This window comes from Tursiops truncatus, chromosome 3 (assembly GCF_011762595.2).
Source record: "Tursiops truncatus isolate mTurTru1 chromosome 3, mTurTru1.mat.Y, whole genome shotgun sequence".
Taxonomy (NCBI): domain Eukaryota; kingdom Metazoa; phylum Chordata; class Mammalia; order Artiodactyla; family Delphinidae; genus Tursiops; species Tursiops truncatus.
In genome coordinates this window covers 114,505,602-114,529,559 of record NC_047036.1, presented here as the reverse complement: position 1 = coordinate 114,529,559, position 23,958 = coordinate 114,505,602, and the positions used below count along the sequence as shown (strand labels likewise).

The following is a 23,958-nucleotide window of genomic DNA, read 5'->3' as shown; positions in this document are numbered from 1 at the left end:
GAGCTGGAGGATGCTGAACAAAGTTGGTGTACATGGCTGGGTAAATTGCTCTGGGATGGAGAGGTGGGTACTATTGGTAAGCTGTGGGAGAAGCTTTGGGTATGGGGAGGAGGGCTAGCAAGGAGGTGAGACACTACATCTGGGAATTCAAGGATGGGACCTCTTCCTCCAGGCAGAGATTACTTTGGTTCCTCTGACTTTCCTCTACTGCAAGAATCCAATAGTGACTCTCCTTAATCTGAAGTCCAGTTAGGAAAGTTAGCCTAGAGCAAGCAGGTTCAGGCTGTGGCCCAGAGAACACTTGGATAATAATGTAGAAAGTGTAAAGTGTAGTTCTGATAGTAGAGAAGATTTAGGTGGCAACTTTGTGCCAGGAGTCTGGAGGCTTTGATTCTTGGTTCAGCTCTGACCCTGGTTTTGCCTTTCTTTTCTCAATGTCCTTCTCTAGGTAGTCTCTGTTCAGCTTACTTCTCATGGATAGAATGGGGAATAAAGTGAGCAGGTGGTAGCACTATGGTTTCAACACATACGTTGTAGTGATGTTGGTTAGCTTGGCAAAAGTAGGTTGCAAAGGAAATTGTGTAAAAATTTTATACTGGCTCTCAATAGTTGTATGTTAAAACCTGAATATGCTCAGCCTTTCAGTATTTTCTGATCTTTAAAAATTTTCTCTCTGGTTTGTTAGATGTGACAGTTCTCTCCCCCCCTTTTTTTTTTAATAAACAGGATTATTTACTTATTTATTTTAAAAAAATTTGTTTTATTTATTTATTTATTGGCTGCGTCGGGTCTTAGTTGTCGCACATGGGGTCTTTATTGAGGCATGTGGGATCTTTTTTCCTTATAGCCCATGGTCTGCTTGGTTGTCTCTCTAGTTGTGGTGCACAGTCTTCTCTCTAGTTGTGGTGTGAGGGTTTTCTCTCTCTAGCTGTGGCGCGCAGGCTCCAGGGCACGTGGGCTCTCTCGTTGAGGCGTGCAAGCTCAGTAGTTGTGGCATGTGGGCTTAGTTGCCCTGCAGCACGTGGGATCTTAGTTCCCTGACTAGGGATTGAACCCGCATCCCCTGCATTGGAAGGCGGATTCTTTACCACTGGATACCAGGGGAGTCTCCCCCCGTCCTTTCCTATATGGTGAAGTTGTGAAAGAGGGTATGAAGTTGTGAGAGACTCATTCTCATGTCCCTTTTATGAATCACCCACTCGTCTTCCTGGTGGATGTCTGCACTCTGGCACGGGTTCTGGGATTCAGTTTCCTTATTTGTGATGTTCAGCTTCTGGTCCCTGTGATTCACCTCAAGAGGAAATATCTGGAGCAGCGCCACAAAGCTGATTAGAAGAGGAAAGGGCAGAGGGAGAAAGATAGGAGGGGTATTGTTGTGAAAGGAAGAAGTTGTGATACAGGGCTGTAGGTTGTAAATAAAATCACCCGAGCCTCTTCTCACTTGAGAAAGAATGAGTTTGGGTAGTGGCCTAATGGCCTCATCTAAGAGAACATTGCGGTGTCAAGGGCGGGGGGTTATTTTTAAGAGTAACACATTAGCCACTTTGAGTTCAGGAGGCTGTATAAAGTTTAAGTTACTCTTAGTTTCTGTTACCTCAGTGTCCAGCCTCCCTCCCTGGTTTCAGGGCCTTCTGGCAGTGAAGACATTTATCAGGTCAAAATTATAACTATAATAGGTTTACTAAGCATCCCACATACTTTCACATACATCACGTTATCCTCCCTGAAGCCCTCTCAAAACATTGGAGTCCAGTAAAAATTTCTTCTTAAACAATCTTACAGATTACTCTAATGAGGAGAAAAATGGAACATTCAAGACATTTTTAGCATCATGTGATTTTAGAGCCAAAAGGGACTCTAGAGTCTGACCCTATGTTATGGATGAGGGGCTGAGGTCCAGAGTGGAGAAAAGACTTACTGAAAGTCGCTCAACCAGCTAGTGGCAGTACGGGTCCTGAAAAGCACAGATGTGACCCAGAGAATTCCCAGAATATAGATGCTCATGTATGATTTTTCTGAGGCATCAAGGAAGCTTCTTAACCCATTTTTGTGGCTAACCAAACACCAGTGGCTGATTGCCATTCCCATTTCCTCTATGTCCCTTGACTGTGGCTATGAGGTACAGACTGGCCTCCAGCGTGCCCCAGGATTATGTGTTTGCATTAGGTGGGTCAAAATTGAGGCTCAGCAACTAGAGATTACAGGGTGCGAGAGATCTGTGGGTGCAGATAGGGATTCAGTGGGAGACTTACTGGTTGGAGCCACAGCTTAAGTTAAATTTCAACACGACAGACTTTAAGAAGGTACTTTAGGGCTGTGCTGTAGAACTTGTGGTCTTTTGGTATGGCCTGGGGAAATAAATGTACGTGGTACCATTGTGGTGGTTTTACTGCAGTTTAGCCTCTTGTAGTAAAATAGTATTTGTTTCAGTTCCCTTTTTCTAATTTCTCTCTGCGTTCTTCTCAGTTCTGTCAGGCTCTTTTGCCCTAACTTCTCTCCATCTGTCAGACTCTCAGAGCTGCTGTAGATTTTGGGAGGAGGAATTGGAAAATGAGATGTGACCTACAAGTCAATTTCCCCAGGTGGATAAAGTCCACTGTAAGCCACAGCGGGGCCTCCTCATTCCAGCAATCTGACCAGGCTGACGAACTCGTAGTCTGTGGGGGCAGGGGAGGAGGTGGGGGCCCGTATTTCTTGGGCTAGTGAGGAACTGCCTGAGTCTTTTCAGTCTAGGCAGAGGAGGCAGGAGGCACTGGGGTGGGCTAGTCGCCTGGGCTGGGGATGCCTGGGCAGATGTGGAAGCGGCTGGAAAGGTGGCACTGTACTTGGGTTGCTGGCGCTGCGCTGTTCCTAGGAGACAGAGGAGCAGCAAGCCTGTGGGGGAGGGGGAGCAAGTGGGTTGCTGCTTTTAGCAGCTGAAAGGGCTGCAGGGAGCTCTGGGTAAGACATTTTCTGCTGCTGCTGCTTCTGCGGTAGAAGCTGCCGCGAGTAAGTCAGAGGAAGGAGGATCAAGAGGGGAGGAGGCTTCATTTGCAGCCATGCTGAATCACTGTTGCTGATCAGATCTCCCGCTGGTTGGCTGGGAGAAACGAGAACAGGGCTAGGATCCTCCAGTGCATGCACAGTTCAGCGGCTGCCACCCTGGCTGGGCCTCACACAATGGACGGTGAAAGGTATGTTATGTATAAGTGTGTGCGTGCACGCACGCGCGCGCGTGCGCGCGCCTGAGTGTGTACGTGTGTGTGTGTGTGTGTGTGTGTGTGTGTGTGTGTGTTTGTGTGCGCTCGCGGTGCAGCCACCAGCTTTGCGCTGGCATTGGTTAGACAGGGTTGGAAGACCTGGTCACTGATGGATCCCAGCGGGCAGCAGAGTCAGAGCAGGAAAGCCCCTTTCCCCAGAGATCTGGCTTCCACAGAGGCGGGTCTGGGTTTGCTGGGCAGCGGAGCACCCTGAAAGACGGGACTTCCTGGCTGGTGTTCGGGAATAGTTTCAGCATGGGCTGAATCAGGCTGTTTCAAGGAGGCGTTTCCCTTTCCTGGCTGCTTTCCCGGGGTGGTTTTTCTTGGGTGGGGGGTTTTTGGTATCATAGCAGGTCTGGCCTGACATAGAGTGCTTGCATTTTCACTCTGAAGTGCTCAAGTTGTCAACACGCATGCCAAGCTGATGTCTTTCCTTACTGTGTGTGTGCGTGTGTGTGTGTGTGTGTGTGTGTACCTGTATACACACACAAGTTCAAGTGAGAAGGAGAGAAATCCATTCAGGTGACACTTGCTCTGAACTGACTTCCATTTGCATTGAAAAGTTTACAAATTATACTGGAAGTTATATTCTTTAGAGAAACTCTTGCTCCTTCCATCAGGGGTTTCTTTATGAAATAGAAGTTAACAGATGGAAATTTAAGTATTTCTGTTGAGCTGGATCTAACTAGAGAGGGATTGTTTCCTGGCAGGCACATGCATTTTAATAAATTTTAAGCTGTTATCTGAGGATCTGATTCTTTCATCGTGAAGTTGCTCAGTGTGGTGCAGGGGCGGGTCATTCCTCTGTGTGCTAAAACGTCCCCTCTTCATTCTGTGGGTCTGCGGCTGGTAGAGAACAAGGCTTGCCATTTTCCTTGAGGTGAGAAGACTGCAAGAGCGGTCAGGCCACGGCAGTGGACAGCCGAGGAGGGAGGGCTGCTGCTCTGAGTTGCCAGTTTGATTCAGATGGTAACCAGCTGGTTAAATGATAACAGGTTCCACTAAGTCAACACTGGAGAGCACCTCAGTACACTTTCTTTTGCATGGATTGTCCCAAATCTTGCCCCATCTCATGGGACAGAATGATGTCATTAAACATCTCTAGACCCCATTAGAACTGGCATGATTGTTTGGTGTCCTCTTGTCTGAAGAGGCCCCCAGGGATTGTGTTTCTTGATGTGACTCCCAGGAAGAGATTGGGACATTTTAGACTGAGTGTGGTGCTGGTACAGCCTCTCCTTGAGTGCCCTTTGCAACAGGAGCTTAGTGTTGGACTCTGTGTGGCCACTGGCCGACAGAGCATCTGAAAGCCTGCTTCCTTGGGACAGAGGTGCACGGTGTCCCCACCTTCTCTTATTGGTCTGGTAGCCAACAGAGGGCAGCAGTGATGTGAATGGAGGTTTAGAGATTCTTGATTTGCCTACATATTGGGGCTGAAAGGTCCATTTCAAACTAGCAGCAGCAGATCAAAGTACTGCTTCCCAAGCATTTTGGGGTACTTATTGTGTTCTCAGTTTTGTGTTCAGAAATGTAATGAGTCCTCGCCCCCAGGAGCTCTCTTGTTCTTCAACACTCTGGTGCCTCTCAACTGGGATAGCTGATGTCTTTGGCATTACAACACCTAGTTTTCACACATGTTCTTTTAGTTTTTCCTATCAAAGGCAGAGAAATCTAAACCTTGCAGCTTCCAGTGTTCACCAGGTCACCAAGCTCACTACCTTTTGTTCCCACTCCAAGACCAGCTTACCCTGCCAGGCATTCAAGTCTTGTGAAATCTGGCTCCAGTCTCCATTCCCAGTGCTCACCCATACTGCTACCAAGAGATCTGTGGGTCTCTTTTGTGATCACCCATCCTGTACAGTACTCCATCCAGTCTCAGATCCTTAGCTTCCAGAGTTTGTTTTTGCCTGGAATGCCTTTTGCTTCTACTTTTCCAAAAGTTATTCATCTATCAAGGCTGTTTTAAAATTCCACTTTGTCTTGGAAACCTAAGCTTCTCTGGTTCTGGCAGATGTTCCTCCTAATTCCAATTCCATAGTTGGGTACTGAATAATAGGCCCACCCACAAGAAGTTTCTGTGCTTTTGTTTCCTATAAGTCCCCAAACTGGGAGATAGGTCCTCAAGGGCAAGGATGCTGCCTATAGCTCTGAATACTCCACATTAACTACTATGTGGCTGCACACATAGTAGGCGTTAGATAATTATTTGCTGATTAGCTGATAACTTTTGTGGGAAGCTCTGATAACTAAAAAGGAAGCTCAGGAGAGAGGTGATTGAAACCTTTGGCCAATAGGTTCATCCTTGGATATCAGCCTTATTATCTCAGCACAGGTAATTGACCCCATGGAATGCTTTGAGGTGGGGGCAGAAGAGGGGGAAGTAGCCTTGTTTCACAAGTTCCCTGGGAAACTCAGGGCCAGAGAAGCTGAGTGACTGGCCTAGGATCACATGTCAGACCTCTGGGGACTGGAGGGATCCTGAGTCTGGTTCTTCCACACTGAACCCGCTGAAGCTTAATTGGGGCTGTTTTTAAGCATTAAAAATGTTCAGCCTAGAGATTTCTGATGAACAATTTTCTTTCTTTGTCATAAGGGTACGAAAATCATGGGCTTTGGGGTAACACAGAGCTTGCAGTAAATCTATTTCATAAACTGTATGACCTTGAGTGTGTCACATTTTTTCAGAATTAATTTTTCTTTTCAGTGTAGAGGGACCGTTTCCATATCTCATAGAGTTGTTGTGAAGATCAAAGGAGGCAATTTAGTAAGTTTTTCAGGCACAGCGTGAGCACTCAGTAAATGGTAGTTGCTGTTATTGTTGGTGTTCATCTATTGCCCTGTTGTACTCCATGGTTTGTGCTTGGATAGTACCCAGGGCTTATTTTAGGGCCTTCCTATATTTATAATCCAAAGAAGATTTTGTGGGACCGTTCCCATGAGAAAATTAGAGAGATCTTATCAGGTCATCATCTCCCATCCACCTAAACTTGTCTCCTCACAGTAAGATACCACACAGGGCGTGGCACTTGCTCTTGTAGGATTCACCAGCACCTACCTTTGTCCTCCTTTTTATAGACACCCTGAGGCATCTGGATGCTTTAGTGGTTTGGAACCATGAACTGGATACTCCTTTGTTCAGGCCAAAATCTTAAGAAGAAACTGAATTTACACTCACCTTTGCAGTATCCCCTAAGCGCTCTAGCTCTCTACAGGACCTTCTGATGCCAAGTTTCCCATCTCCCTCTGTGAAGAATCATTGTGCCTTGATCAGTCAGAGGAAGATGACTTTGTCTTCTGTTTTGCATAGGAAAAGGGTCTCCAGCTCTCAGCCACTACAGTGATAAATTGTGTGTGTGTGTATAGAGCAGATAGACATTGAAAATGACAGTAGCTCTGGCTACTGGGACTTAATTTCTGGAAATCAGCCTTGTGGATGGATTACAATAAATTCCCAACTTATATGAGGTACCTAGAATGGTCAAATTCATAGAGGCAGAAAGTAGAATGGTGGTTGCCAGGGGCTGGGGAGAGAGAAAAATGGAGAATTACTGCTTAATAGGCATGGAGTTTCAACTTGGGGAAATGAAAAAGTTCTGGAAATGCATGGTTGCACAAGAACATAAATGTACTTAAAGCCTCTGAATTACACTCTTAAAAATGGTTAAAATGGTAAATTTCAAGTTACATATATTTTACCACAGTTACAAAAATTTACAGGCAAAGTCTCTGGCATATCCACAAGAATTGCAGAGAACCACAACTTTTGGAAGAAACATCACAAAAAGGGGAAGTTCGTTGTCCATTTTTCTTAAAATTGTGGTGGTTTTCTTCATCAGAAGCATCGGGATGCCCGTGATTGTGAGGGGCATGGTGCGCCCAGCAGTGTGCTGTGAACTTGTGTGAGCAGTCCTCAGAGGGAGAATGGCTCGTCCTTATGGAGGAGAGCCTGCTCCTGGAACTCCAAGAATTTATCTTTCCATTCTTGATCAGGAATAGATAGAGCATATTTTTTGAAAGAACATGACATACACAGCCAATACTCTCCAAACGCTGAGTTTTGCAGTGCCAGGTGTAACACTGGCAAGACCTAGGGAAGAGCAAATGTTCAGTGTCCTAGCCTTTCTCTTTTCCTGTCAGCCCTCTCCCACCCCTAGAAGGCATGGGTGGAAACTTACGTAGAAATTATTCGGCATCACTGCTGCCTGAAGCATATGTGCATTTCAACCATGATAAATGGAACCAAATTTTCCATTTTGGAAATACCTTTTGGTGAAGCAAGGTTTTCAACTGCAAGAAAACAAAGTCAGTTGAAAGAAACCTCTTGATTTCCCCACACCCAGATTTGGGTTTTTAGGCTTCTCCTTCTTACTACATTTTAGATTGTTAAGACACATCCTGACAAGAACATTTTGGGGTAAGTTTTCTAAAGCAAGTGTTTTATTTGATGAAATTTGCCATTGTAGAATGACCTAAATTTTTTCAAATTCTGGATAAACCCTAAAACTAGGTTAGACTTAAAAAAGCATTAATGTACTATGTAAAAAATAACTTGAACATGTTTTGTTCTTAGATATTTTTTTCCCTATCAAATAAGTTCAATGGTTGTCAAGTTAGAAATCTGTAACTTTTTATAATTTAAAAGGATTTTCAGACTCTCGGCCCAACTTTCCTGGACTTTTCTTTTTAACTTGTGAAAGTCTATTGTAGCCTCTATCAAAACCACACACATGGAAGAGCTCAGCTCTCCTAGTCAAACCAAATAGAAGCTTAGCTTCCAAAAATGCCACATAATGAGACTGCGTTTTCTTTTAGCCTTTCTCTCTCCTTGTCTCATTCTATCTGTCCGAACTCAAGTGTTTCTCTTATGTTTTACATTTTTTATGCAGCCCGCTTAAGAGATTTCCCCCTTGGTTTTGAAGGAAGCTATCTGTGAATTGGACTCTTAGGAATGTGATTAGTAACATACCTGTTCTTGAGCTTGTTTATGAAGGAGCACATTGTAAGAATGGCAGCAGCTGCTGGCCAGCTTTGATGCATCATGACGGGCTTGTGTGGAAATTCTAAGTTCCGTATAATTAATGATATCAACTCCCGTACGTAATGCAGTTCCCCACAATCAGTGGAGTGAAACAGTGCTATGTCACAGGTCCTAGGAGATTCAGTCTTTTTCATTTAGCCTGGTTTGGCCATACCATGAAGACCCTCAGAGAGTGGATCATAAGGATTGAGCTCCCATTGGCCGATGGGCTGTGGACATTATCCCAAGTCAGTGGACATTGCTATTAAGAGCATAGACCCTGGAGTCAGACCTGGTTTTGAGTGTCAGTTCTCTACTTAGTAGTTATGTGGGACTTTTGGACAAGTTTTATCTCAGTGCCTCGGGAGATAATACCTCATAGGGTTGTTCTGAAGATAAAATGAGATAGTAGAGGTAAAGTAAGCTTTCAGTAAATGTTAACTGTTACTGTTACCCAGGAGCTGTAGCTTACTGATACCTATCTTCTCTGTGTCCATGTGTCCCGTTGCAGGGAATCAGCTGATGCTGTGAACTGAGGTGGCACTGTGAAAGTGCAGGAGAATATGGAGCTCTATAGCAGCCTGTGTGTAGGGGGTGTTTCTTGATGACAGGACTGCACCATCACACCCTGAATCCTGCAGCCTGGGTGTCTTCAAGTGCCAGGTCCTTCATTCATCCAGATGCAGACATCTAAATTTGGTCATTTTGGCCTTGAACTTTAGGATTGAGAAATAAGCTAGATCTGCAGTTTGCCCAGAGCCTGGTAGGTTCTGAAATCCTCTCTTGTCAGTTTCCTTTGCTGCCCAGACTTGGAGTAGTGGAGTCATGCTGATGAACTCATCATGACTGAGGTACAGCAGTCAGAGTGTCACTTTATTAATTTGTGATGAACAGTATTACTGGCACAACGTTCCTGAGAGCCTGCTACCACTTTCTTGCTTCCTGAAGGAGAACCATGGGGGAGGCCAACTTGATCAAGAGGCTCCTCCATTGCGAGCTGGGGACTGAGTTAGGGCATTTGAGTGTTTATAGGTTTCAGGTTCCACAACAGGGATCTGACCTGAGGCTGAACCAAATGATTGTCTGATGATTAAATCGTATCTTTCATAGATAGTGTTGGATGAGCTGGACCAAGGGCTTTCTCAGTCTGATTCTTTTTTTTCAATTTCCCTTTCTAAAGGACATTTTTGTTGAGGGATTTTAATGCATTCGGCATAGTCTTAACTCTGACTCAGAGTTGTGCTGCCCTCTTTAGGTGACTTTGACTCTCTTTATTCTGTCTCATCTATAGCCTGACCATAACGTGCTTGGGCTCTGTGTGTGTGGCCCACGCTGCCTGAACTTTATTTGCATCTCTTGAAGACTTGTAGTGGGGATGCAGTCTTTAACCCTCAGCAGCGTTTCTTAGACTCCCATTTCCTCTCCTCCCCATTCTCTCACACCCTGGACGCTCTGGAGCTCCTCGTTTGGCACATCCCCCAAACACTTCTGCACAATTGGATGCTCAGCGGTTTTTATGTCTCCTGCTTTGCTGACATGCCTTCTACTGTCCTTTCCTTTCCATTTATTGCCTGGATTTTCCTTAGTGATGGAAAGAGCCTGAGAACTGACACAGTAAGCGGCAACCCTTCTTGCTTTCTTCCTTCTACTCTAGTTGAGTCTGGCTTTCTCTTCTCCACCCGCCTCCACATCCTCCTGATACTGTATCACCAATGCAGGGGACTAGACTGGCTAAGGATGCCCCTCCCCTCCCCCCAGTACCTCCTATGGGGAGGAGGGTGGGGGAAGTTGAGAGGGATAAAGCTATAATTACTTTAATGAGGGGATGTGAGGAAAGATGGAATAATTGACCGTTATACCTCATTTACTTATCCATCCATTCAGTTACTCAGTAATCATTTATTGAGCACATGTCATGTGCCAGAGGTTAAGACTATAGAGGGAAATAAGGCACCATCCTGGTTCTCATGGAGCTCAAAATCTAGGGTGGGCAGTGGTGTGCAAGAGCCAGCACTCACCCACTTGCCGGAGCTGTTTGTTAAAATTTAAGAATTTTGTGAGTCAGTTATTAAATACAGCCCTTATTAAAAATTAAATTATGTAACTTACTAATAAATTATATTAAAAACAAGTGTAGTACAGACTCATCAGTTTCTAATTATTTTGCTAATATCTATGCCCTTTAGATTATGTCTATTATACTTGTGTAGTGGAAGTACTATATGGTGGTATAATGCACATCTCTTCCCAACTCCATGTGTTCAGTGAGATCCCATTGGTGGCTTGAAATCTGCCATGGTGGAGGTATTTACACCAAGGAAATTGGCAAATGTTACAAATCAGGGCTCCCTTCTTTGTAACCAGCTCTTACACATTTACCAGCACACATTCTGTGGGGGAGAGAAGAAGTAAGAGGAGACAGAGAAGTAAGAGGTCACTACAGTATAATACAGAGGGAAGTACAGAGTACTGCGGGAACACGGAAGAGGGGAAGTTAGTCCAGGGTAGTGGAGGATGATAGAGAAGGCCTTCAGCAAGAAGTCTGAAGCACTGGTGGGAATGAGCTAGACATAGGGGACAGTGGGTGGGGATAGGGCAAAAGAGCCTGGTTTATTAAGGCAATTGTGAGTATTTTAGTACCTCAGTAACAAGAAGTCTTCAGGACAATGATGAGATTATGCAGGGCCAGGATGGGTCTCTGAGGCTTATTCTGGATGCAGTGAGGAACCAGTGAGATGTTTCACATAGAACGTGCCATGCGCACAATGACATTCTGTAAAGATCATTCTGGAGTCTGTGAGGAAGTTACTGTAGTAGCCCAGGTGAGAGATCTTGATGGCCTGGACTGAAGTCGTGGTAGCAGTGACCGTGAGAAGGGAATGGGGTGGAGAGATAGTAAAGGACCTAGGACCGATGGGACTTGTGGTTATTTGTGAAGTGAGAGAGAGAGAGGGAGGGAAGAAGATATCGAGGATGATATCCCAGTTTCTTGGATAGGTGAGTGGGTAGTTGGTTATACCTCTGGGATCGAGAATATAGATAGAAGAGTAGGCTTGAGGGAGGGTGGGGAGCATAAGTTGAGTATAAGTTACTGTGAATATCTAAGTAGCGGAGTTGATTCAGACACTGGATATATGGCTCTGGACTTTAGAGGAGAGGGGAGGGTGGGAGAAAAGGCTGTGGGAGGTGGTGTGCCATGAAGAGGGCCTGATGTTTAGAGTTTATGTATAACTTCTATAATTAATAGTTTGTGTGTATTGATTTGTAGTTTAACTCTGAAGACCAGCTCTACTTTCATTTTTTTAAATTGTTGGGTTGGGGGCAGTGGTTGGGGCAGACCATCCCTTTCTGCTGTGCTCTCTACCACTGTGGGGACAGTGAGAGTTCTTCAGATCAGAGTTCATTGATGAGAATGATGTAATGAAGACTTGCTGTGGGCATGGCCCTACGCTGGGAAGGCTAGGCCGTATGAGAGTCCTTGGACACACAGTCCTTGCTCACCAGGAATGTCGAATCTAGCATGAGGGGGCTGGGTGGCTAAATATGTGCTATGAAAAGGTACTCAAACACAGGTCAGTGTCCTATGTGCCAACTGAGTTACAGGCCAGAAATACTGCAGTGGTTTAGGGAAGGCAGAGATCACTTAGGACTGAAGTATTCAAAGGGCTTCATAGAGGAGGCAAAACTTAACTCCCTGGACCATTCTGGAAGTCTGGAAAGTGCAAAGTCCAGCACAACAAGGGAGAGCAAGCTTCCCAGTTACTAGTCACAGTGGAGGTGGTTGTCAGTGCTTCCAAAATGGCTCTGTTTCGTCTACATCTCTTCCATATATGTAAAATAGAACTAATAATTTCTGTCCCCTGGGCTTTTATGAGCTCTAATCTTATTAGTTCTCTGTCAGAAACCTTCAGTTGTTCCTGATCAGTACCAGATTATGTTTTCTCTTCCTGTCTTTTAAGTCTCTCTACAGTTTGAAGACAACATTTGTAATGAATATTTGTGCAGTGTTTTACAGTTTCTAAATTTACTCCAGGAATGCAAGTATAGTGTAGTATTAGAAAATACATGTCATATACGACATTGAAAGATTAAGGGGAAAAATACGTATGATCATCTCATTAGATTCACAAAAACATTTGATAAAATTCAGTTTAACTTTATGATTAAAAAATAAAACACAAGGGAGTTTTCTTAATTTGATAAAGGCCATCTGCAGGAATCCTAAAATTAACACACAGTGAGGAAACACTACAAACATCTTTTTTAAAAGCAGGAAGATGACAGGAATATTCATTAGCACACTTTATGTTCAACATTCTGTGATATATGACTAAAGGTGGCATAACAGGTGAGTGGGAAAAAGAAGTATTCAATAAATGGAACTTACAGGAAAAAATTAGATCCATTATTTAATATAGTGACATAAAAATCAACATCAGATAAAATAAGGGCTTAAATATCAAAAGCAAAAATGTTAAACCTTTGGTATAAAATAGAAATTTATATCTGTCTGGCATGGAGTAGGGAAGGACACTAACTACAAAAGAAATTATACTTGTGGGTTTTTTTTTTTTTTTTTGTGGTACGCGGGCCTCTCACTGTTGTGGCCTCTCTCGTTGCGGAGCACAGGCTCTGGACGCGCAGGCCCAGCGGCCACGGCTCACGGGCCCAGCCGCACCGCGCCATGCGGGATCTTCCCGGACCGGGGCATGAACACGTGTCCCCCGCATCGGCAGGTGGACTCTCAACCACTGCGCCACCAGGGAAGCCCAACTTGTGGGATTTTTAATATGAAGTTTTTTATCTTTACTGGGTTCTCCCCTTCCTTGATAACATTCTCTGTTTTGAGATTTTCTTCACCTTTTTAAACACATGATTCTAATCACCTGTCTTGATATTTATCATACTGTGCTTAGCTAACTTCTTTGCACCCTGAATGCAGGCAGTCCCCAAGTTCAGAGGTCTGTAGCTTACATTTTCATGCTGAAGTGAAAGTGGGAAGGAAGCCAGAAGAGGCATCTGTCCTGGTCAGACAAGCTGTGGGTCTGGCATGCTGGTTATATTGGAATGTTCCAGTGGTTACCAATCCCAGTGTGAAATTGAGAGAGACTCTCAGGTCTCCGGAACTTTTTCTTAACCATAGCAACGCCTATCTTGAGCCAGTTTGCAAGACTAGGTGGTAGCATCAATGGAGGCCCACTAGGGGAAGGCAAAGGAAGCTACTCTCAGTGTCTTAGAGTTGGAGTGAACTGTGGGTCCCCAAATCTACACAAGTGGAGAAGGTTCTGTTTTTCTACTAGCAAAGCAGAGCTTAACCTGGTCCAAAGAGACCTAACTGCAATGTCCTGGGCTTGACTTGGAGCTGAATAGTTTTACCAGTTTGGGGAGAAGGTCCTTTCCTTGCTCATTTTTTGGATTCTTCTTTCCCACCCCACCATCAAGTTGAGACTTGTTGCTCAGGAGTGATTGGGCATCTGGCTGGCATCCCATAGGAATTTGAGTGTTTTGTCTTTGGTATAGAGGGCTTTGAGATTATGGGTGGCTCTTGCTAGTCACCACCTGCTCATTTAGGCCACATAGCTAGTCTTTATATAACAATTACAATCCCTTGTCTTTCTATGGGATTATGGTTTCGCCGAAGCTTTCACTCTTGTGCCACTGTTCTCCACACTGTAGCCAATGTGATCTTTCTAAAGCACAAATGTGTTCACCTACTTCCTGCTCCACTTCTTTGCTTAAAACTCTGATGGCTTCTCATTGTTTTAGAATGAAATCCAAACTCCTTAGCTTTGTTTATGACACTTAAAAGACTGATCAGTCTTCTAGGCTTTTCTCTTGATACTCTTCTTTAGTTTTACTGAACTTCCAGTGCTTTGAACATACTTGACTCCTTTTCTCTGGGTCTTTGTTCATATTGTTTCCTCTGCTGTTTCCCATCGTCCTTTTTACCTGGCTAATTTCTGCTCTTCCTTAAGACTTCTGTTTTTCCTCAGCTTCTAGTAAGTTTTTCCTTAACCTGCCAGCACTGGGATAGTTGCCTATCCTTTGTGCTTCTGAGAAATGTTTTCCTGGCTTTCTCTGTCACTGAACTCTAAGCTTTGTGAAAGCAAGGTCTGTGATTTCCTTATTGTTGTGTTTCTCTTGAATTTAAATACAGTGCTTGGCACATAGTAAACTCCTTTAAATGTTCGTTGAATGAACCAACATCCCTGTGAAGTGAGTGGTATAGTGCTTAATCTCTCCTCACCCCCTACCCTTTTAGGGATGGAGAGATGGAGGATAAGGACCTCCCACAAAGTTACACCTGTGCTTGATGGAAGAAGCTGAGCTCGGATCTGAGGGGTACATTTTCTGAGGGGTGCATTTTGCACTGGAAGATCCTGAAGAAATTCCTGACCCAGTGATTTCCTTCCCTGCTGGGTCTGTGGTGAAGAGAACAGGCTGACAGAGATGCCCCTGGTGGGTGGGCAAATGCATGGGTTTGTGGCAGTTGGATGAACGAGTTTACCAACATGTGATCCTCTCTTTTGCTTCCCACTCCCTTCCTGTTCACAGCATCAAGCTGAGCTCCCAGCCCCCAATACAGGCTGGGGATGACGAAAAGAACCAGAGGACGATTACTGTCAACCCTGCCCACATGGGGAAGGCGTTCAAGGTTATGAATGAACTGCGGAGGTACTTTTCCTATTTTGCTCGTGCCCTTTTGGAAGGAACTTGCTGGGTGCGCGTCATCAGGGACTGAGAACAGAGGTCAGAACACCACCAGCTAGTGAAGTCTGACTCTTCCTCACCCACACTTGTCACTTGGCTTTCCCTTTCAAACTCTGATAGAGACAGAATGGCTTCCTCAAATTTCTCTCTTTCCTTTGTATTTATTTAACACCTATTGTTTCAGTGCTTAATCACTGGGGAAAAAAATCCATTTTGGTTACAGCAGTTCTGTTCATAAACTTGATTTCCAACTGAACCAGCTGCATGAAGGCCAGTAATAGAATGATTGCAACACCTACACACAATTGCAGATTAAAGATTGTGGATGCCAGGCATTTTATTTGGGCCTCCCTCTCTCATGCTTTGGTCTGAACTTTTGTCTTTGTCAAGACAACCACATGAATGGAAGAATACCTAGCTTCTAAAATGCAGTTTAACTCTATAAAGAGAGAAATGAAATGCAGAAGCACTCATCCTCACTGAGCTAAACAGTGAGCGGTATGCAGGCTATTTGTAAGACCAATGTGCATGTTTGCTGAGCATTTTTGCAAGACAGGCTCAGGGCACTGAACATGTTTTTCTGTACGAAGGCTGTGCATACAATCTCTTCTTTATCAGAGAGCTCAGAAGCTTCCTTTGCCCATGGCATTATTTGTTATCTTTTTTATTGAAATACAATAAATTATTGATTTACAATGTTGTGATAGTTTCAGGTGTACAGCAAAGTGATTCAGTTATATATATATATTCTTTTTCAGATTCTTTTCCATTATAGATTATTACAAGATATTGAATATAGTTCCATGTACTGTACAGTAAATCTTGTTTATCTATTTTATATATAGTAGTATGTATCTGTTAATCCCAAACTCCTAATTTGTCTCTCCCCCACCCTTTGCCCTTTGGTAGACATAAGTTTGTTTTCTATGTCTGTGAGTCTATTTCTCTTTTGTAAATAAGTTCATGTGGATCATTAGTTTAGAGTCCACATATAAGTGATATCATGTGATATTTATCTTTCTCTGTCTGACTTACTTCACTTAGTATGATAATCTCTAGGTCCATCTATGTTGCTGTAAATGGCATTATTTCATTCTTTTTTATGGTTGAGTAGTATTCCGTTATATATATATTTATATATATATATATGTAAAAAATGATGGTGTATATCTATATCTATATCTATATCATATATATATATGGTATATATATACCATATCTTCTTTACTTCATCTGTCAATGGACATTTAGGTTGCTTCCATATCTTGGCTATTGTAAATAGTGCTGCAATGAACATTGGGGTGCGTGTATCTTTTTGAATTAGAGTTTTCATCTTTTCCAGATATATGCCCAGGAATGGGATTGCTGGATCATATGGTAGCTCTATTTTTATTTTTTTTAAGGAAATTTCATACTGTTCTCCATAGTGGCTGCACCAATTTACATTCCCACCAACAGTGCAAGAGGGTTCCCTTTTCTCCACACCCTCTCCAGCATTTATTGTTTGTAGATTTTTTGATGATGGCCATTTTGACTGGTGTGAGGTGATGCCTCATTGTGGTTTTGATTTGCAGTTCTCTAATAATTAGTGATGTTGAGCATCTTTTCATGTTTCTGTTGTGCCCATGCCATTATTTACTGCATATTTCATCCTATTGTGAGTTGTAACTGTTTATACCCTCTTTGTAGTTCATGCGCTCCCTGAGGGCAGGGGCAACTTCTGAATCATTTTAATCTCTAGCACCTTGTACTTCATAGGAGCTTTGAGTTATCCACCAAAGATGCCCAGACATACTGGCTAGGCTCTGGGATGCGTGGGTGAGGGTACAAGGTAAAAAATGATAGTAAGTCAATAAAAATGGTCTTTCTACAGTGCAAATAGGTGTTATGAAGGAAAACTGCATCAGGTGCCTGCCAGGTGGTAGGTATGCAATAATTGTTAGTTTCTTTAAGGGTGTCGTGAAAGCAAGCGTGTCAAACCGCAACTTTGGAGGACACTTCCTAAAGGGGAAGGTGCTTGAGCTAAATTATGAAGAACAAGTAAGAGTTAGAGAAATGAAAAGTGGTAAGGTTAGGGGGAAGTCTTCCAGCCAGAGAAAATGGCATGAGCAAAAGCACATATAGCTGAAGGTATGTGTTTTGGGTAGGGGCTTAAACTACTTGTAAACAAAAATTCTATATTCATTTACTCATTTCTCCTTTCTGCAAGGCCTAGTCTTTGGCATTAAAAACCAAGTTAAATTAGACTTGTCTTATGCCCTACTGATCAAAAAATTTTTAATTAATTAATTTTATTTTTGGCTGCGTTGGGTCTTCTTTGCTGTGCACAGGCTTTCTCTAGATGCGGCAAGTTGCTCTTCGTTGTGGTGCATGGGCTTCTCCTTGCGGTGGCTTCTCTTGTTGTGGAGCACAGGCTCTAGAGCACAGGCTCAGTAGTTGTGGTGCATGAGCTTAGTTGCTGTGCGGCATGTGGGATCTTCCCGGACCAGGGCTCGAACCCATGTCCCCTGCATTGGCAGGCAGATTCTTAACCACTGTGCAACCAGGGAAGCCTTACTGATCAATTTTTATTAGGCTTCCTGCCAGATTTCCTAGAAGCTCCATCCATAGTTGTTTTAGGCAGTGGGCAGTGCTAACGTTCAATCCTAATTCTCTTTTGTCACTAAAGAATTTGTGTTGTGTTCCCTAGACACTGTTGAAGTTCCTCATTTAGTTCCCTTGAGTATGGCTTGTGTCCTTTGTCTGATTTAAGACTTCAGGTCTCCAAATAAACAACCTAACTTTACACCTCGAGGAATTAGAAAAAGAAGTTCAATCTAAGATCAAATTTAGCAGAAGGAAAGAAATAATAAAGATTAGATAAAATGAAATAGAGACTAGAAAGACAATAGGAAAAAAATCAATGAAACTAAGAGCTGTTTCTTTGAAAAGATAAACAAAATTGACAAATCTTTAGCTAAACTAACCAAGATAAAAAGAGAGAGGACTTACAATTATAAATGAAAAAGGAGACGTTACAACTGTTATCACAGAAAGACAAATCATTACAAGAGGCCACTATGAAGAATTATATACCAACAAATTGGATAACCTAGAAGAAATGGATAAATTCCTTGAAACATATAAACTATGAAGACTGGATCAAGAAGTAGAAAATCTGATCAAACCAGTAATGATTAAGGAGATTGGATTGGTAATCAAAAATCTCTCGACAAAGAAAAGCATGACCAGATGGTTTCACTGGTGAATTCTACCAAACTTTCAAAGAATAATTAACACTAGTCCTTCTCATACTCTTCCCAAAACTTGAGGAGGAGGGAATAATCCCAAACTCATTACCAGCATTACCCTGATACCAAAGCCAGCTAAGGACACTATAAGAAAAGAAAACTGTAGGCCAATATCCCTGATAAATATTGATGCAAAAATTCTCAACAAAATTCTAGCAAACAGTATATGTATGATCTGGTAAAGTATGATCTGATAAAAGGATCATATACCATGATCAAGTGAGATTTATCTCTGGGATGCAAGGGTGGTTCAAGATAATGAAATCAATAAATATGATACACCACATTCATAGAATGAAGGATAAAAATCATAAGATCCTTTCAATAGATGCAGAAAAGCTGTTTGACAAAATTCAACATCCTTTCATAATAAAAGACTCCCAACAAATTGGGTATAGAAGGATCATACCTCAACATGTTAAAAGCCCTGTATGACAAACCCACAGCTAACATCATAATGGTGAAAGTTTGAAAGCTTTTTTCTCTGAGGTCAGGAAAAAGACAAGGGTGCCCACTTTCACTTCTTTTTGAACATAGTACTGGAAGTTCTCGCCAGAGCAGTTAGGCAAGAAAAAGAAATAAAAGCCATCCAAATTAGAAAAGAAGAAGTAAAATCATCTCTGTTTGCAGATAACATGATCCTATATATAAAAAACCCTAAAACACTCCACCAAAAAGCTGTTAGAACTTAAAAACAAATTTGGTAAAGTTGCAGGATACAAAATCAACATACAAAAGTCAGTTTCATTTCTATACAGTAACAAACTATCTGAAAAAGAAATAAAGCAATCTCATTTACAATAGTGTCAAAGCAATAAAATATTAGGAATAAATTTAACCAAGAAGGTGAAAGATCTGTACACTGAAAACCATAAGACATTGATGAAAGAAATTGAAGAAGAGACACAGATAAATGGAAAGATATCCCATACTCATGGATTGAGAGAATTAATATTGTTAAAATGTCCATACTCCCCAAAGCCATCTGTAGATTCAGTGCAATCCCTATCAAAATTCCAATGGCAGTTTTCACAGAAATAGAAGAAACAATCCTAAAATTTGTATGGAACCACAAAAGAACCTAAACAGCCAAAGCAATCTTGTAAAAGAAGAGCAAAGTTTGGAGACATCACACTCTCTGATTTCAAACTACAATCGGCCCTTGAACAACATGGGTTTGAACTGCAAGGGTCCCCTTACCTGGATTTTTTTCATTAACTGCTATTGTACTACACTATCTGTGGTTGGTTGAATCCTGGATGTGGAATTGTGGATATGGAAAAGTTATATGTGGATTTTCGACTGCGTGGGGAAGGAGGAGTTTGCTCCCCTAACCCCCATGTTGTTCAAGGGTCAACTGTATATGACAAAACTATGGTAATCAGAACAGTATGGTATAGACATGTAGACCAGTGGAACAGAATTGAGAGTCCAGAAATAAACCCACATGTATATGGTCAACTACTATTTGACAGAGGAGCCAAGAATACTTAATGGGGAAAGGATAGTCTTTCATCCAATGGTGTTAGGATAACTGGACATCCACATGTGAAAGAATGACATTGGACTCCTATCTTACACCACTCACAAAAATTAACTCAAAATGGATTAAAGACCTAAATGTTAAGACCTGAAACCATAAAACTCCTGGAAGAAAACAGGGGAAAAAAATAAACAAGTGGGACTTCATCAAACTGAAAAGCTCCTTCACAGCAAAGGAAATCATCAACAAAATGAAAAGGCAACCTATGAAAGGGAGAAAATACTGGCAAACCATAAATCTTATGAAGGGTTAATATCCAAAACATACAAGGAATGCTTAGAACTCAGTAGAAAAAAATGATTAAAAATGGGCAAAGGACCTCAATAAACATTTTTGCAAAGAAGATACCCAAATGGCCAACAGGTGCATGGAATGGGGATCAACATCACTAATCATCAGGGAAATTCAAATCAAAATCACAATAAGGTATCACACACCTGTTAGAATGGCTATTATCAAACAAACAAACAAAAACAGACAAATAAAAAACACACAAGAGGACTTCCCTCGTGGCGCAGTGGTTGAGAGTCTGCCTGCCGATGCAGGGGACGTGGGTTCGTGCCCCGGTCCAGGAAGATCCCACATGCCGCAGAGCGGCTAGGCCCATGAGCCATGGCCGCTGAGCCTGCGTGTCTGGAGCCTGTGCTCCGCAACAGGAGAGGCCCACGTACCGCAAAACAAAACAAAACAAAACAAAACAAACACACAAGAGATAACAAGTGCTTGTGAGGCTGTGGAGAAAAGGGAACACTTGTGTGCTATTGGTAGGAATGGAAATTGGTACAGCCACTATGGAAAACAATATGGAGATTCCTCAAAAAATTAAAAATTGATCTGTGGGCTTCCCTGGTGGCGCAGTGGTTAAGAATCTGCCTGCTACTGCAGGGGACATGGGTTCGAGCCCTGGTCTGGGAAGATCCCACATGCCGCGGAGCAACTGAGCCCGTGTACCACAACTACTGAGCCTGCGCTCTAGAGCCTGTGAGCCACAACTGCTGAAGCCTGTGCGCCACAACTACTGAAGCCCGTACGCCTAGAGCCCATGCTCTGCAACAAGAGAAGCCACCGCAGTGAGAAGCCTACACACCACAACAAAGAGTAGCCCCCGCTCTCAGCAACTAGAGAAAATCCGCATGCAGCAGTGAAGATACAATGCAGCCAAAAATTAAATAAACGAATTAAAAAAAATTGATCTGCTCTACAATGTAGCAGTCACATGTCTGGGCATATATCTGAAGGAAATGAAATCACCATCTCGAAGAGATATTTGCACTCCCATGTTCATTGCAGCATTATTCACAGTAGCCAAGACATGAACACAACCTAACTGCTGGTCAGTGGATGAATGGATAAAGAAGATGTGGTATATATACACACTGGAATATTATTCAGCCATAAAAAGAGGAAATCCTGTCATTTGCAACAACATGGATGAACCTCGAGGGCATTGTATTCAGTGAAGTAAGTCAGACAGAGAAAGACAAAGACTGTATGATCCCATTTATATGTGAAATCTAAAAAAGCCGAACTCACAGAAAGAGAATAGGTTAGTGGTTGTCAGGGACTGGGGGTTGTGGGAAATGGGAGATGTTGGTCAGAGGGTACAAACCTCCAGTTTTAAGAGGAATAAGTTCTGGGGATCTAATGTACGATGTGGTGACTATAGTTAGCAGTACTGTATTGCATACTTGAAAGTTGCTAAGAGAGTAGATCTTAAATGTTCTCACCACAAAAAAAAATGGTAACTATGTGAGATGATAGATGTATTACCTTACTGTGGTAATTATTTCACAATATATGTCAAATCATCACATTATACGCTTTAAACGTACACAATGTTATATGTCAATTATAGCTCAATAAAACTGGGGGGAAAAGACTGCCTGCTTTAGCCAACTGTAGTAACTGCTTAAAGGTAGAGCTCAGGAAATAGACATGCACACAGAATTCCCCGAACCCTCACTTTATATTATTAGCATTTTTTCTTTTTCTTAAATACCTAAAAAAAATCCTGTTATGTCTGTTCCTTCTTTTGCAAGTTACCACATTTTTGCATCTTTCTTCAAAAGCATCAACTTGGATTTAACCTCCTCCAACAGTCCTGCTGCTTCTCTTTTGTATAAGTCAGCGTTTGCCAAGGCTGTTCTGAGGAACATTTCCTCAAGATGCTCTGTGGGGAAAAAAGAGATCTGTAACAAAATGAGTTTGAAAAATGTTATATAAAACTGCTATACCCACCCCCTGAGATTCATAATATATATACGCATATTAAAATCTCTAAGAAGTCGTACAATAAACTTGTCTAACTGAGGGTTTCCCACATGGTTTTGAATTCTCTTTGGTTGTTGTTGTTATGGATAGACCGAGTGTTCTGTGAAACTTATTTTGGAAAACACTGGTCCTTTGCTGAAATTTAAGTGAATCATCTTTGTATGAGTCAGGGTTTTTCAGAGAAACAGAACCAATAATATATCTATTTATATATCTATTATTATTATATTATTTATATATATTATTGCTTCTGTTTCTCTGGAAAACCAGATATATAGACACAGATATGTAAGAGGAGATTTATTATAGGAGTTTAACTCACATGATTGTGGAGGACGAGAATTGCCACAATCTGCTGTCTACAAGCTGGAGAACCAGGAGAGCCAGTGGTATAATTCAGTCCAAATCTGAAGGCCTGAGAAACAAGAGCCAGTGGAGTATGTCTTGCAGTCCAAAGGCCCAAGAACCAAGAGCTTCGATGTCTGAGGGCAGGAGAAGATGGCCAGTATAGCTCAAGAAGAGAAAGAGAGAATTCACCCTTCCTCCACCTTTTTCAAGCCCTCTGTGGATTGGATGATGCCCACCTACATTGGTGCAAGAGATCTTCTTTTCTCAGTCTACCAGTTCAAAGGCTAATCTCCTCTAGAGAAACCTTTGCAGACACACCCACAAATAATATTTTATCAGCTATCTGGGCATCAGTTAGCCTGGTTAAGTTGACATATAATATTAACCATCACAGTCTTGTTCTTCCTTTTGATTTTTTCAAATTGATTTTGATTTTTTCAAATGGACCACAATCTGTTTATGTTTTGGTTGGGAAAATTTTAGTTCAGGTTTAGACATGGATTTCCCTTTCATTTTTAAATTAAAACCTTTAAATTTTTCTTTAAAAATTTGTAAATTTTGTAAATTTTTTGTAAAAAGAATATATTATAGAACATTTAGAAAATACAGGTGAGCAAAAAGTCACAGTGCTAACCATTGTTAACCCTTAGGAGATCTTTTTTTTCTTTAATATGTATGTCTCAACCAGATTTTTTTTCCTATGGGTGATTTTTATTTTATTTATTTAAAAAATATTTTAATTTTATTGGAGTGCAGTTGATTGACAATGTTGTGTTAGTTTCATGTGTACAGCGAAGTGATTCAGTTATACATATACATATATTCATTCTTTTTAGATTCTTTTCTCATATAGGTTATCACAGAATATTAGGTAGAGTGCCCTGTGCTATACAGTAGGTCCTTGTTTATCTGTCTTATATATAGTAGTATATGTGTTCAACCAGATTTTTATTCTTAACATTATGTTGAACAAATTTTTTGTGTTACTGTTCTACAACTTCATTTTAAGTGGATGCATGATATTCTATTTTTGTTTTTTTTAAAACACTTCCCTGTTTTTGGGTGTCTAGGTTTTCCAATCCCTCAAATAAATAATACCTGCAGTGGTTATGTGTGGAGCAGGATAGCACAGTGGTCACAAGCACAGACTCTGGAGCCAGGCAGCCTGGTTTCAAATCTTGGCTCCAGTGCTGACTAGCTGTGAACCTGGGCAAGTTCTTTAATATCCCCAACCTCACTTTTGTCAACCATAAAATGGGGCTAATAATAGTTCCAGTCTTGCTGGCTTGTTAAGAGGATTAATAAGTTAAGTGCTTAGAACAGTGACAGCACATATATTACTGTTGTTAAGTACTTGTGCATATTTACAATTATTTCTATAGAATTAATTCCTAGAAGTAGAATTGCTAATTTAAACAGCATGTTGCATAATAATAATAATAGCTATTCCTTAGATATTTTATGAGTCCTTGCAACATAGTGAACATTCTGTGTCAGCTGTTATTATGATGGCGATTTTTTAAAAAAGATATCTTTATT

General features: G+C 41.8%; 1 protein-coding gene across 6 annotated transcripts in view; it reads left to right on the top strand.

The window, feature by feature from the left end:
* Positions 1-2,714: 2,714 nt before the first annotated feature.
* KLHL3 (kelch like family member 3) overlaps positions 2,715-23,958 on the top strand; it is a 111,014-nt gene continuing 89,770 nt past the window's right edge. For 3 of the 6 annotated variants that reach the window (XM_073802562.1, XM_073802560.1, XM_073802559.1), the window contains exons 1-2: positions 2,715-3,173; positions 14,812-14,931. In XM_073802562.1, coding sequence (XP_073658663.1) covers positions 14,919-14,931 — 13 coding nt within the window. In that variant the 5' untranslated portion in view covers positions 2,715-3,173; positions 14,812-14,918. The remainder of the gene's footprint in view (positions 3,174-14,811; positions 14,932-23,958) is intronic. The other 3 variants (XR_012330864.1, XM_033853204.2, XM_073802561.1) reach the window with 1 other exon arrangement.